Source organism: Stenella coeruleoalba (assembly GCF_951394435.1).
Source record: "Stenella coeruleoalba genome assembly, chromosome: 3".
In the NCBI taxonomy this organism is placed as follows: domain Eukaryota; kingdom Metazoa; phylum Chordata; class Mammalia; order Artiodactyla; family Delphinidae; genus Stenella; species Stenella coeruleoalba.
The window spans coordinates 11,822,798-11,839,101 of NC_137148.1; the positions used below are offsets into that span (position 1 = coordinate 11,822,798).

Here is a 16,304-nt window from a genome sequence, read left to right on the forward strand (position 1 = left end):
TCACAGAATTTGAGAATTGATAGGGAACTTGGAAATTAAGTAGTCAACTCATGAAACCAAAGAAAGTGGGGGGCCTTCAAAAAAATTGACTGGGGGGGAGGGGTAATTCTAATCTATCATATTCTTTTTGGAAACTAACCAGAGGAAAAGACGTTCATGTCCTTATCCAAAAACTTCCTTATGGTTAGCAAGTTCAATGGCAAATACACAGATTCATTTCAGGAGGGAGGGGTGGAGAGGGGTAGGAAAAGAGGTGTGTTGCATTTTGACTTGACAAAGAAACCTAGGATATTTTTAAACACACATAACCCCAAAACACCTCAATATTTGATGAGGACATTTTCCTTCTGGTAAGAGTGCACCTGGCCCTGTGAGTCTCTCAACTGAGGTCTCAGCGCCCCACTCCTCACTCCTGACAGACACTGCACCCTCCGTCTGCCACACCTCCTGGACCTCTCCTTGGTTTTACAGGGGAGGCTTCCAGGCTTCATGAAGTGGCACTGCCTGTCTCCTGTGTGAGGTTCCATCCCACATTTTTTAAAACCTCTACCGCAGTATGAAGTGGAACCATATGAAAACACTACTCTCTTCAGTAGAACAACTATTTAATTTGGCTCAACTTGCATTTAGGATGGCCTGCATCATAGTTAATTGCAAATAGAGCTCAGATGTTAGCTGGAATCATCCTGCCCCTGTCTGGATAACATTTAGTCAACTCCCCCATCCCACATCCTTTAAAAGGCCTATAGCATCCCTCCCTGCCAATATCCCAATAGGTCCCGAAAGTTCTCAGTATTCCCTGGAGAGTAGTGAACGCTCCACTGCCATTGGTCTAATGGGATCCATTTCTCTATCTCCCACACGTGCCTGCCCTGGGCTGTCATCTATCACGGTTCTGTATCCACCACCATCTACCCCAGGTAATCACTAACACAGGTTTACTGTAGGTGGCACAAATTTTATTGAAGCTAAATCCTGAAAATGCCAAACTGATTCTTAAAGGCCCTTTTGCTCACTGGCTGGACCACAGAACCCAACCCACTCTCTCTAGATATGTCAATTCGTCTCTCCTTCTCCCTCCTCTTCAAGACTTCCTCCCATCCCTACCCACCATCACCCCCCCATCTTCCCCCAGCACACAGCTATCACTAACCACCCCCCCTCACACACACACACACACACACACACACACACACACACACACACACCACACACACCACACTCTGGCTCCAAATTCCTTTCCTTCTAGGCTGCAGAGCAATACCAGAAGCACTTCATACTCTTCTCTTTGCAGTCCAACATCTGACATGACAGCGTAAAATCCTCCATTGCGGCCAACATTTCTTTGGAACCCCTAATGCACTCATCACTCCAAATTATAGGAATTTAAATCTAGTCACCACCACCTCTTCAGGGGGCAACAAAAACACCCACAAAATATTTTCAAGATTTGCAAGTAGTGGAATCAAGGCCCTCTAAGAGAAGTATTACACACTTACATATTGATTTGTTCACCATAAGATAATGTTTGAAGGAATAACATGTTTGTTCTTACCTTCTCCTTCAAACTCTCCTGTGCACTGACCAGGACACTCACGAAGCCTTCCAGGGAGCCCAGGAACTCCTGCTGAAGGCTGGAGGCTTCCGGAAGGCCCTCGAGCTCACCCCAGCCGTGGCTTGTGGCCCTGAGAGCAGGAATGAAGATGTCCGACAGCAGACGTCTCACACTGTTGAGCAAACCCCCGTCTGCAGTGTCAAGCATGTTGAAGTTCACCTCCTGCAAAACAATCGGGAAAACCTTCATGGTAAAAATTATCTTCAACTGCAACCTAGCTACTGAGTCATTTCTGATGGTGTTCATTAACCAAATATCCTATGGGAATAAATGAAGACCAACCAAATGAGAAAAGCAAAGGCTGTTTATTCAGAGCAAGAATTGATTCCTTGCAATAGCAAGGGAGTCGGCCACCATCACTTGCATTTCAGCAGAGACTCAAAAGCAGGCAGAGGAGTGGGAAAGCTTCCTAGTGGAGAAAAGGGAGGCTCAGGTGGGCTCTGAGGGGAGGTTGTTGGCCTGGGGAAGCTGAAGGTGGGCTCACTAGAAGCAGGGCACCCTGTGTGATTGCTTAAGGGTGCACACTTGGCCTTCTCTGGTTGGCCCCAAGGAAGTGTGTTGAAAGTACAGACAAAAATTGAGGCTGGGGGTGTGGTGGGGGCCGGCCGAGCTGACCACGCACAGACCCGGCGCGGCGGCACTGCGGCCCCGGGTCAGCCGGCGCCGGGGACATGCGCTGATTCGATCCCTCCGGAGAAGAAATGGGAAAAATAGAAAATGTAAACAAAGAACTATAAGTTATAAGAATAAAAACAAATGAGAACAGTAGAACTGAAAAATACAACAATCAAAAAACTTTGCTCAAGAGTAGAGTGGAGGGGGAAGGCGGAAGATGGCGGAAGAGTAAGACGCGGAGATCACCTTCCTCCCCACAGATACACCAGAAATACATCTACACGTGGAACAACTCCTACAGAACACCTACTGAAGGCTGGCAGAAGACCTCAGACCTCCCAAAAGGCAAGAAACTCCCCACGTACCTGGGTAGGGCAAAAGAAAAAAAGAAAAAACAGAGACAAAAGAATAGGGACGGCACCTGCACCAGTGGGAGGCAGCTGTGAAGGAGGAAAAGTTTCCACACACTAGGAAGCCCCTTCGCGGGCGGAGACTGCGGGAGGCGGAGCGGGGAGCTTCGAAGCCGCGGAGGAGTGCACAGCAACGGGTGCGGAGGGCAAAGCGGGGAGATTCCCGCACAGAGGATCGGTGCCGACCCGCACTCACCAGCCCGAGAGGCTTGTCTGCTCCCCCGCCGGGGCGGGCGGGGCTGCGAGCTGAGGCTCTGAGGCTCGGGTTTCGGCTTCCGACGGAGCGCAGGGAGAGGACTGGGGTTGGCGGCTTGAACAGAGCCTGAAGGGGTTAGTGCGCCTCGGCTGGCCGGGAGGGAGTCCGGGGAAAAGTCTGCACCTGCCGAAGAGGCAGGAGACTTTTTCTTCCCTCTTTGTTTCCTGGGGCGTGAGGATAGGGGTTTAAGAGTGCTGCTTAAAGGAACTCCAGAGACGGGCGCGAGCCGCGGCTAAAAGCGCGAACCCCAGAGACGGGCGCGAGCCGCGGCTGAAAGCGCGGAATCCAGAGACGGGCGCAAGCCGCGACTAAAAGCGCGGACCCCAGAGGCGGGCGGGAGATGTTAAGGCTGCTGCTGCCGCCTCCAAGGGGCCTGTGTGCGAGCACAGGTCACTCTCCACACCCCTCTTCCGCGGAGCCTGTGCAGCCCGCCACTGCCAGGTTCCCGGGATCCAGGGACAACTTCCCTGGGAGAACGCACAGCGCGCCTCAGGCTGGTGCAAAGTCACGCCGGCCTTTGCCACCGCAGGCCCGCCCCGCACTCTGTGCCCCTCCCTCCCCGCCGGCCTGAGTGCGCCAGAGCGCCCGAATCACCGGCTCTTTTAACCCCATCCTGTCTGAGCAAAAAACAGACGCCCTCCAGAGACCTACACGCAGTGGCAGGGCCAAATCCAAAGCTGAGCCCTGGGAGCTGTGAGAGCAAGGAGGAGAAGGGGAGATCTCTCCCAGCAGCCTCAGAAGCAGCGGATTAAAGCTCCACAATCAACTTGATATACCCTGCATCTGTGGAATACCTGAATAGACAACCAATCATCCCAAATTAAGGAAGTGGACTTTAGGAGCAAGATCTATGATTCTTTCCCTTTTCCTCTCTTTGTGAGTGTGCATGTGTATGCTTCTGCGTGAGATCTTGTCTGTATAGTCTTGCTTCCACCATTTGTCCTAGGGTTCTATCCGTCCATGGTTTTTTTTTAAATTTTTTTTCTTAATAATTAATTTTAATAACGTTATTATACTTTACCTTCGTTCTTTCTTTCTTTCTTTCCTTCCTTCCTTCCCTCCTTTAGACAACGAATCATCCCAAATTGAGGAGGTGGTCTCTGACAGCAAGATTTATGATTTTTCCCCATTTACCTCTTTTAGTGAGGGTGTATGTGTATGCTTCTGTGTAAGATTTTGTCTGTATAGCTTTGCTTCCAACATTTGTCCTAAGGTTCTATCCGTCCCTTTTTTTTTTAAATAAGAATTTTTTAATTCAATAACTTTATTATACTTTATTTTATATTTACTGTATCTTCTTTCTTTCTGTCCTTTTTCCTTCTTTCCCTCCTTCCTTCCTTCCTCCCCCCTCCCTCCCTCCTTTCTTTCCTTCTTGCCTTCTTTTCTTCTTTGCTTCTTTCTTTCTTCCTTCCTTCCTACCCTCCTTTCCTTCTTTCTTTCCTCATACTTCTACTAATTCCCTCTACTTTTTCTCCCTTTTATCCTGAGCCGTGTGGATGAAAAGCTTTTGGTGCTCCAGCCAGGAGGCAGGGCTCTGCCTCTGAGGTAGGAGAGCCAACTTCAGGACACTGGTCAACAAGAGACCTCCCAGCTCCACATAATATCAAACGGCGAAAATCTCCCAGAGACCTCCATCTTAACACCAGCACCCAGCTTCACTCAACGACCAGCAAGCCACAGTGCTGGAAAACCTATGCCAAACAACTAGCAAAACAGGAACACAACCCCACCCATTAGCAGAGAGGCTGCCTAAAATCATAATAAGGCCACAGACACCCCAAAACACACCACCAGACGTGAACCTGCCCACTAGAGAGACAAGATCCAGCCTCATCCACCACAACACAGGCACTAGTCCCCTCCACCAGGAAGCCTACACAACCCACTGAACCAACCTTAGCCACTGGAGACAGACATCAAAAACAGGAGGAACTACGAACCTGCAGCCTGCAAAAAGGAGACCCCAAACACAGTAAGATAAGCAAAATGAGAAGACAGAAAAACACACAGCAGATAAAGGAGCAAGATAAAAATGCACCAGACCTAACAAATGAAGAGGAAATAGGCAGTCTACCTGAAAAAGAATTCAGAATAATGATAGTAAGGTTGATCCGAAATCTTGGAGATAGAATGGACAATAGATTGGACAAAATGCAAGAATCAGTTAACAAGGACCTAGAAGAACTAAAGATGAAACAAGCAACGATGAACAACACAATAAATGAAATTAAAAGTACTCTAGATGGGATCAATAGCAGAATAACTGAGGCAGAAGAACGGATAAGTGACCTGGAAGATAAAATAGTGGAAATAACTACTGCAGAGCAGAATAAAGAAAAAAGAATGAAAAGAACTGAGGACAGTCTCAGAGACCTCTGGGACAACATTAAACGCACCAACATTCGAATTATAGGGGTTCCAGAAGAAGAAGAGAAAAAGAAAGGGACTGAGAAAATATTTGAAGAGATTATAGTTGAAAACTTCCCTAATATGGGAAAGGAAATAGTTAATCAAGTCCAGGAAGCACAGAGAGTCCCATACAGGATAAATACAAGGAGAAATACGCCAAGGCACATATTAATCAAACTTTCAAAAATTAAATACAAAGAAAGCATATTAAAAGCAGCAAGGGAAAAACAACAAATAACACATAAGGGAATCCCCATAAGGTTAACAGCTGATCTCTCAGCAGAAACCCTACAAGCCAGAAGGGAGTGGCAGGACATACTGAAAGTGATGAAGGAGAAAAACCTGCAGCCAAGACTACTCTACCCAGCAAGGATCTCATTCAGATTTGATGGAGAAATTAAAACCTTTACAGACAAGCAAAAGCTGAGAGAGTTCAGCACCACCAAACCAGCTTTACAACAAATGCTAAAGGATCTTCTCTAGGCAAGAAACACAAAAGAAGGAAAAGACCTATAATAACGAACCCAAAACAGTTTAGAAAATGGGAATAGGAACATACATATCGATAATTACCTTAAATGTAAATGGACTAAATGCTCCCACCAAAAGACACAGATTAGCTGAATGGATACAAAAACAAGACCCTTATATATGCTGTCTACAAGAGACCCACTTCAGACCTAGAGACACATACAGACTGAAAGTAAGGGGATGGAAAAAGATATTCCATGCAAATGGAAACCAAAAGAAAGCTGGAGTAGCAATTCTCATATCAGACAAAATAGACTTTAAAATAAGGACTATTAAAAGAGACAAAGAAGGACACTACATAATGATCAAGGGATCGATCCAAGAAGAAGATATAACAATTGTAAATATTTATGCACCCAACATAGGAGCACCTCAATACATAAGGCAAATACTAACAGCCATAAAAGGGGAAATCGACAGTAACACATTCATGGTAGGGGACTTAAACATCCCACTTTCACCCATGGACAGATCATCCAAAATGAAAATAAATAAGGAAACACAAGCTTTAATTGATACATTAAACAAGATGGACTTAATTGATATTTATAGGACACTCCATCCAAAAACAACAGAATACACATTTTTCTCAAGTGCTCATGGAACATTCTCCAGGATAGATCATATCTTAGGTCACAAATCAAGCCTTGGTAAATTTAAGAAAATTGAAATTGTATCAAGTATCTTTTCTGACCACAACGCCATGAGACTAGATACCAATTACAGGAAAAGGTCTGTAAAAAATACAAACATATGGAGGCTAAACAATACACTACTTAATAACGAAGTGATCACTGAAGAAATCAAAGAGGAAATCAAAAAATACCTAGAAACAAATGACAATGGAGACACAACGACCCAAAACCTGTGGGATGCAGCAAAAGCAGTTCTAAGGGGGAAGTTTATAGCAATACAAGCCCACCTTAAGAAGCAGGAAACATCTCGAATAAACAACCTAACCTTGCACCTCAAGCAATTAGAGAAAGAAGAACAAAAAAACCCCAAAGCTAGCAGAAGGAAAGAAATCATAAAAATCAGATCAGAAATAAATGAAAAAGAAATGAAGGAAACAATAGCAAAGATCAATAAAACTAAAAGCTGGTTCTTTGAGAAGATAAACAAAATAGATAAACCACTAGCCAGACTCATCAAGAAAAAAAGGGAGAAGACTCAAATCAATAGAATTAGAAATGAAAAAGGAGAGGTAACAACTGACACTGCAGAAATAAAAGAGATCATGAGAGATTACTACAAGCAACTCTATGCCAATAAAATGGACAATCTGGAAGGAATGGACAAATTCTTAGAAATGCACAACCTGCCAAGACTGAATCAGGAAGAAATAGAAAATATGAACACACCAATCACAAGCACTGAAATTGAAACTGTGATTAAATATCTTCCAACAAAGAAAAGTCCAGGACCAGATGGCTTCACAGGCGAATTCTATCAAACATTTAGAGAAGAGCTAACACCTATCCTTCTCAAACTCTTCCAAAATATAGCAGAGGGAGGAACACTCCCAAACTCCTTCTACGAGGCCACCATCACCTTGATACCAAAACCAGACAAGGATGTCACAAAGAAAGAAAACTACAGGCCAATATCACTGATGAACATAGATGCAAAAATCCTCAACAAAATACTAGCAAACAGAATCCAACAGCACATTAAAAGGATCATACACCATGATCAAGTGGGGTTTATTCCAGGAATGCAAGGATTCTTCAATATACGCAAATCTATCAATGTGATAAACCATATTAACAAATTGAAGGAGAAAAACCATATGATCATCTCAATAGATGCAGAGAAAGCTTTTGACAAAATTCAACACCCATTTATGATAAAAACCCTGCAGAAAGTAGGCATAGAGGGAACTTTCCTCAACATAATAAAGGCCATATATGACAAGCCCACAGCAAACATCATCCTCAATGGTGAAAAACTGAAAGCATTTCCACTAAGATCAGGAACAAGACAAGGTTGCCCACTCTCACCACTCTTATTCAACATAGTTTTGGAAGTTTTAGCCACAGCAATCAGAGAAGAAAAGGAAATAAAAGGAATCCAAATCGGAAAAGAAGAAGTAAAGCTGTCACTGTTTGCAGATGACATGATCCTATACATAGAGAACCCTAAAGATGCTACCAGAAGACTACTAGAGCTAATCAATGAATTTGGTAAAGTGGCAGGATACAAAATTAATGCACAGAAATCTCGGGCATTCCTATATACTAATGATGAAAAATCTGAAAGTGAAATCAAGAAAACACTCCCATTTACCATTGCAACAAAAAGAATAAAATATCTAGGAATAAACCTACCTAAGGAGACAAAAGACCTGTATGCAGAAAATTATAAGACACTGATGAAAGAAATTAAAGATGATACAAATAGATGGAGAGATATACCATGTTTTTGGATTGGAAGAATCAACATTGTGAAAATGACTCTACTACCCAAAGCAATCTATAGATTCAATGCAATCCCTATCAAACTACCACTGGCATTTTTCACAGAACTAGAACAAAAAATTTTGCAATTTGTATGGAAACACAAAAGACCCCGACTAGCCAAAGCAATCTTGAGAACGAAAGAAGGAACTGGAGGAATCAGGCTCCCTGACTTCAGACTATACTACAAAGCTACAGTTATCAAGACGGTATGGTACTGGCACAAAAACAGAAAGATAGATCAATGGAACAGGATAGAAAGCCCAGAGATAAACCCATGCACATATGGACACCTTATCTTTGATAAAGGTGGCAGTAATGTACAGTGGAGAAAGGACAGCCTCTTCAATAAGTGGTGCTGGGAAAACTGGACAGGTACATGTAAAAGTATGAGATTAGATCACTCCCTAACACCATACACAAAAATAAGCTCAAAATGGATTAAAGACCTAAATGTAAGGCCAGAAACTATCAAACTCTTAGAGGAAAACATAGGCAGAACACTCTATGACATAAATCACAGCAAGATCCTTTCTGACCCACCTCCTAGAGTAATGGAAATAAAAACAAAAATGGGACCTAATGAAACTTCAAAGCTTTTGCACAGCAAAGGAAACCATAAACAAGATCAAAAGACAACCCTCAGAATGGGAGAAAATATTTGCAAATAAAGCAACCGACAAAGGAATAATCTCCAAAATTTACAAGCAGCTCATGCAGCTCAATAACAAGAAAACAAACAACCCAATCCAAAAATGGGCAGAAGACCTAAATAGACATTTCTCCAAAGAAGATATACAGACTGCCAACAAACACATGAAAGAATGCTCAACATCATTAATCATTAGAGAAATGCAAATCAAAACTACAATGAGATATCATCTCACACCGGTCAGAATGGCCATCATCAAAAAATCTAGAAACAATAAATGCTGGAGAGGGTGTGGAGAAAAGGGAACACTCTTGCACTGCTGGTGGGAATGTGAATTGGTTCAGCCACTATGGAGAACAGTATGGAGGTTCCTTAAAAAACTACAAATAGAACTACCATATGACCCAGCAATCCCACTACTGGGCATATACCCTGAGAAAACCAAAATTCAAAAAGAGTCATGTACCAAAATGTTCATTGCAGCTCTATTTACAATAGCCTGGAGATGGAAACAACCTAAGTGCCCATCATCGGATGAATGGATAAAGAAGATGTGGCACATATATACAATGGAATATTACTCAGCCATAAAAAGAAACGAAATTGAGCTATTTGTAATGAGGTGGATAGACCTAGAGTCTGTCATACAGAGTGAAGTAAGTCAGAAAGAAAAAGACAAATACCGTAGGCTAACACATATATATGGAATTTAAGAAAAAAAATGTCATGAAGAACCTAGGGGTAAAGCAGGAATAAAGACACAGACCTCCTAGAGAACGGACTTGAGGTTATGGGGAGGGGGAAGGGTGAGCTGTGACAGGGCGAGAGAGAGTCATGGGCATATACACGCTAACAAATGTAGTAAGGTAGATAGCTAGTGGGAAGCAGCCGCATGGCACAGGGATATTGGCTCGGTGCTTTGTGACAGCCTGGAGGGGTGGGATAGGGAGGGTGGGAGGGAGGGAGACGCAAGAGGGAAGACATATGGGAACATATGTTTATGTATGACTGATTCACTTTGTTATAAAGCAGAAACTAACACACCATTGTAAAGCAATTATACCCCAATAAAGATGTTAAAAAAAAAAAAATTGAGGCTGGCAGTCATGAATCAAGTCCTGGCCATTTCGACCAATTGTTAGAGGAGTTATTAATTCATTTCCTAGCTGGCTTCCTACCAGGTTGACACAGCGGTCTGGCTACCTGTGTTGTTTATTGCAGGTAAGGGAGGTTGATTTCCTGAGCAGATTGCTGCGGGCTGTCGGTCAAAGTCTTTTGGTAGATGGTCTGTTTGTATATTGTCTCTTGATCCAGTAAATTATTATTTTGACACCTAGTTAAGACATAAGCTTTATACTCTTCTAAATTTCAATCATCAAATAAAAGCATGGGGTGACTTCCCTGATGGTCCAGTGGTTAAGACTCTGCGCTCCCAATGCAGGGATCCTAGGTTCGATCCCTGGTCAGGAATTAGATCCCACATCCATGCTGCAACTAAAGATCCCGCATGCCACGACTAAGACCCAGCACAGCCAAATAAATAAATTTTTAAAAAAAAGCATAGGGACTTCCCTGGTGGCACAGTGGTTAAGAATCCGCCTGCCAATACAGGGGACATGGGTTCAATCCCTGGTCCAGGAAGATCTCACATGCCGCGGAGCAACTAAGCCCGTGCACCACAACTATTGAGCCCATGAGCCACAACTACTGAAGCCCACGCGCCTAGAGCCTGTGCAGCACAACGAAGAGTAGCCCCCGCTCACTGCAACTGGAGAAAGCCCGTGCCCAGCAACGAAGACCCGACGCACCAAAATAAATAAATAAATAAATAAATAATTTTTTAAAAAGATTTTAAAATAAATAAAAATAAAAGCAGAAATAAGTAGAATACCAGATGTTTACCAGTTTATTTGCTCCAAGCAGCTAATGCACCCATTGAAGGAAGGGGAGACTTGTACAGACGCATTTTATTTTGCAAAAAAAAAATAAAGTTATACAGAAGACCCTTGAGTAATGCTGGGGTTACGGGCTCCCACCCTACAAGCAGTTGGAAAATCTGGGTGTAACGTAGAGCCAGCCCTCCATATCCGCAGTTTCTTATCCCTGGTTTCGCATCCTCAGATTCAGCCGTGGACCATATAGTACGGTAGTATTTACTACTGAAAAAAATCCATGTATAAATGGACCCACACAATTCAAACCTGTGCTGTTCAAGGGTGTATCCGCTGTAATAAATGTTATTTTAAATGTAAGAAATATGCCATTAAGTAAATGATGTAGAGGAATTGTTTTTAAAAGGAAAGACCTCACTGTTTCACACACACTCACAGATACAATGTTATATCAATTTTTGTTAATAAATTGAATATTAAGTCCTCTTACTCAACAGATTTTAAGGAACTGTCCTCTTAACTGCTCGCTTTTAGTGCTTCTAAAATATTTCTTTGAAAGTAATTTTAAATACTTAATATGATGGTTGTTTCCATGGGAAGGGATATTTTGGTAGAATTTATGTGATTTTTGGTAATTTGGGATAAAGCATTGCTGTTGCCTCTTACCTGATGAATGTTCTCAGGGGTGATGGGTCTGGAAGGGTTGGTCCTGATGAAGAACACACAAACCCCCGTAAGAGCAACATCTTTTCCCTCCGTCACGAACACCTTAGGTTTTTTAATCTTTCCAGAAATACGATTTATTCCTCCTGGAGAGCCAAGTTGCCCTACAAATGCAAAAGAATTTTAGTTTTACGAATACTATTTCCATGTGGTCGCCTCTTAGAATGAAGTTTCCTTGTTAAAATATTGATATGTTGACTCAGCCACGTGCCCTAGAAGTTCCACCTCTTGGACAACCTCGAGCCTGAGGCCTAAAGGGATCCTAAAAGGATCTTCTTTATCATGGTGATCATTTTACGATGGACAAAAATATCGAATCCCTGCACTGTACACCTGAAACTAATCTAATATTGTAAGTCAATTATATGTCAATAAAATAAATAAATAAGTAAATAAAAGGATCTGCTCGACTGCAGACCACAGTTCATTTCAAAACTGCTGCCCCAGGCAAAAACCGGAATGGGAGAAACCGGAGTAAGACAGTTTGGTCCAGAGCAGCTTCTTGCTGGAGCTACAAAAGTCATCATTCATGGGAGAAAGGGTGAGGAAGGAGACAGCATCTATTGGCGTGTGTCCTGTGTGAGGCCCTCTGCTTGGCACCGTGTCTACATTATTAAAGCTCCCTACAACCCTGAGAGCAGCGGTGACCCGCGCCAAGTCACACACCAACAGAGCCGACATCAAAAACCTGTTCTGACTACAGAACTCCAGAATGTCTACCTCCTGCTGTCCTGGTCCAGCTGGCCCTGCAGTATCGCTAGAGTCAGGAGGCTGCTGTAGCGGTAGGACGGCATAGGGATGGGTGACGTGGGCTCTGCAGTCAGTCTCCCGGGGTTTCCATCTCGGGCTGAGCTTCCGAGCCACGTGACCTGGAGCAAGTTACTTAATCTTTCTGTGCCTCAGTCTTCCCATCTGAGCAAGGCCCAGAGAACGCCAGGCCAGTCAGCTCACGACAGATGTCAGTCAAGTAAAACCTTGGCCGCTACCTCTTAGCTGTAATCTCTGCCCTGCTTCAAGCCTGACTCAGTCAGAAACTATGATTAACATGATTGGGCAAGGGGTGGAAGGAGAAGTTGAGGGAGAAAAGGAGACCCACGGGCTCCTCCACCACTGCAAACACTGACCTTCAGAGGGCCCTGCTGCAAGGATGTTGGGGGATGGAAGGAAGGGGGAGGGCCAAGAGTAGAGAAGATTTAACTTTAGATCGACTAGTTTTGATCAACTGGATATTTTTAGCTTCTGAATTGAGACTGTGTTTGTAATTGGAAACAACCACGGGCACTTTTCTTATCTAAGAATATCTAGAAAACTTCATGGGGTTGTCTGGATTTCAATTCAAGGTCAGAAAAAAAGGTACTCCTACCGAAAAGGTTTAAAGGGAGAGTGGGAAACAAGAACAAGCTTGCATTTGCGTTTACGTCCATGAATCTTTCTTACTCAATGTAAGACTGACACACAAAGGCCAGCTTCACCCAGTGTCGTTCACGGGTGAACTTATTCACCTGAGCTTATGTTTTGCAATCTGGGATATAATTTAAAATTTTTTTCTTCTGATTTTTTCACTCAAAATGTAGTGCCCTTTCTGACCACAAAACATAAAACAGATAATTTGGGAAAAATGCCGGGCATTTATGCGTGCATAATTTCCTCAGTTTTTAAACAAAAACCATGGTCACACTGTATGTCAAGAGTGATAACTATTTTCCTTTTCTTCCAAGAGGTCATAAAGGGATTGACCCTAAATATGATTTTAATATAATCATAATATATTTGTTTATGTCCCTAGTTTGGCTTTAAAAGTGCATTAATTCACATAAAAGTAGAATGGGATATGCCAGTTGAACCCACATGAAGATTTGCAAGTTTTTCTTAAGTGAAAATGGCTACACTTGTCATTCAATATTATTCCTTTGAATCACAGTCAGCAGAAAATGAACATGATATGATATTTAACTAAAAACCTACTGTTACTGGCAACAATTCCTATGCTAAAAAGAAATAGAAAGGAAGCAGATGCCCAAAAGAAGTTCTAGAACATAACTGCACAGAATGCACTAACATGTAAGGAAGGGAAGTCTCAAAATGTAGATCATTTTATTATTCTCCAGTCGCCAGCACAGCCTGAAAAGGAAAACAAAATATCCCAAATAAAGTTAGAACAACCAGGCTACATACCCACTACCATTTGTCCTTTGCTTGGGGTGAAAACAGAACCTGTTCCATTGGGCTTCACCCACCACACCTCACCACTCCCCACTCGTCCCACCCGCCAAGGTAAAAGTGGTCAGTGCTCCCAGTGGCCTCCTGCTTCATGCCATACTTGGATCAATCTAACAACACATTTCTGGGTTATGTCACATCAAATTCAAATACCTGTTTCCGCTACCTCCACATCCTGATAGTAAAACATGAGGTGACGAAGACCTCCACCAGCAAAAAGCTGATCGATTCTTTCAATCTGGGAAAAAGGAAAGGCAAAGTAATGACTGAATCAGAAACCACGTTTAAATCAGCAGTTACTATCATCTTTCTTAGCTGCATAGGACTTCAGCAAACCATATAGAAAGGATCATATCTTTTTAACATAAAACCATGAAAGACTAAATATCTTACCACAGTAAAGACTAAATTCACAGAAGTGCGTTGATTAATCATAAAAATATTTGTGGCATACACACATTTGAAAAGACTGTCTCTCCATATTGGCTGATTTCCTAAAGTGCTGAGCTGTTAAAGGCAGATATAAATAGAGATGAGTGTCGGGCTTCCCTGGTGGCGCAGTGGTTGGGAGTCCGCCTGCCGATGCAGGGGACACGGGTTCGTGCTCCGGTCCGGGAAGATCCCACATGCCGCGGAGTGGCTGGGCCCGTGAGCCATGGCCGCTGAGCCTGCGCGTCCGGAGCCTGTGCTCCGCAACGGGAGAGGCCACAACAGTGAGAGGCCCGGGTACCGAAAAAAAAAAAAACGAAAAAAACCCTCCCTCCCCGCCCTCTCCCCACCCTCTGGCTCAGTAAGCCTGATACAGGATGTTGTCTTTAAGCCTCCCGGGTCCTGACATTTCTGGGTCCTGAATACGGCATAGAGTGTGACTTGGGATTCCTACAGTTCAGAGCTTTTATTCAGTTATTCCATCTGCATTATCCCAAATCCAATTGTCTCTCCATGCCTGAATCAGCCGTGTGAACTTGCCTCCTTCTATGCCTCCTGTGGGGGGAATAATTTTATCTACTTCCTGGTATTACGAAGATTAAATGGGATAATAGATAAAAATCAGCACAGAGACTGACATATGGTAAATATTCAATAAATGTTAGCTATGAGGAGGAGAAAAAGGAAAAGGACATTTCCTCAACTCTTAATTGATTCATTCTGTAGTTTAACTATTTTAGTGTTATCCACCCTGAATTGGTCCACTGACCCCAATTAACCCTACCCAAGTGGCACTGCAGGAAGGGATAAAGCCAGTAGAGGGCTACAGCCGGCTCGTACAGGCTTGGGACAGCCAACTGACCACAACTCCTCCCAACTCGGTGTTTAGTAACATCATGTTGGTCGTTTGGAATCAGCCATGGTGGGAATATTTACTCCACAGAATCAGGAAACGCTCAGACTAGTGCCTTCCTTTCCCCTTGCCCAAAGCTGGTTGTCAAACCTTTACAAGCCTATCACTAAAAAGTATTATCAACAATGTGACATCCCTGTCAACAAAAAAGGCTTCCTTCCTTTCTTCTCTTTATTTCTTTTTTAATGCCTAAAAAGTTTTAAAAAAAAAAAACTTCAGGAAACATCACAGCTCCTGGAATGCCTTCCTCCCTGCCCAGGAAACTGTATCTTCCCGTATTTTGGTCTCCCCACCAACTAAATCACGCCCCAGGCTTTGAAGGGATATCAGGGCAGAAGATGGAAGTCAGGTCAGGAACAAAAGAAACCAGTTCAGCTGCCGAATCAAAGCCAAAGCCAGAAAAGTATGGCGCATTTAATCTCCCAGGCTAGAACAGGATAAACTCAAAAAAAAAAAGAAAAAAAAACAAAAACAAGATAAATCAGCAGCTGAGACGAGATTCTGTTCTCTAACCTCAGGTTCCAAAATGGTGCCAAGCCCAGCTTCACTGGATGTAGAGAGACACAGACAACACTGTCAGAATGTCAATTCTAAATACCCCACTCAACATGGAGAGCTGGAGAGCCCAAGCTCCTTCTGCCACCACCCATACCAAGCCAGAATAGGGTCCTAAGCATGTTGAAACAGACACCCCTCCCTAAGGCCCAGCACAGACCCTGCCACAGGACAACGCCAGCTGTGCCCTCCATAATCAAGTCAGTGAGAACTCAAATGCATCGCACCTGATTCCCCTCTAGAATGGCATCCTCCACTTCGGTTTTGTTGAGGTCCACACAGGAAGCTACAATCGCAAATAAGTAGTCATGTCTCCCATCCAGACGAGCCCGCTTGGCTTCCTTCTCTTCCTTCAATCTTTGCTACAAGAAGGGAAGAAAAATGTTATGTGGCAACTGCTGTTCTCAAATGGATTCATTCTGTAATCATTTCATACTACTGGTGCTTTTTCAAGTCTTGGGTATTCAGATAACAGCTTAATGGTACCAGTTTTTAGGTACTATCTTCTGTTTTTAGAAATAATGTTATTTCTATTATGAAAATAAGATGTGCTCATTGTTTTGAAATTACATAACACAGATAAGCCAAAAGTAGAAATAAAAATCATCTGCCAGCCAGACAGTATTAC

The 16,304-nt window shown here is 43.2% G+C and overlaps 1 protein-coding gene across 1 annotated transcript in view; it reads right to left on the bottom strand.

Annotated features, from left to right (window-relative positions):
• Window positions 1–16,034, bottom strand: part of DNAH5 (dynein axonemal heavy chain 5) — a 211,086-nt gene extending 195,052 nt beyond the window's left edge. Inside the window, exons 1-4 of the mRNA XM_079918021.1 lie at window positions 15,904–16,034; window positions 13,933–14,017; window positions 11,503–11,663; window positions 1,556–1,777 (exon numbers count right to left, since the gene is read on the bottom strand). Coding sequence (XP_079774147.1) covers window positions 1,556–1,777; window positions 11,503–11,663; window positions 13,933–13,969 — 420 coding nt within the window. The 5' untranslated portion in view covers window positions 13,970–14,017; window positions 15,904–16,034. The remainder of the gene's footprint in view (window positions 1–1,555; window positions 1,778–11,502; window positions 11,664–13,932; window positions 14,018–15,903) is intronic.
• Between the last annotated feature and the right edge of the window lie 270 nt (window positions 16,035–16,304).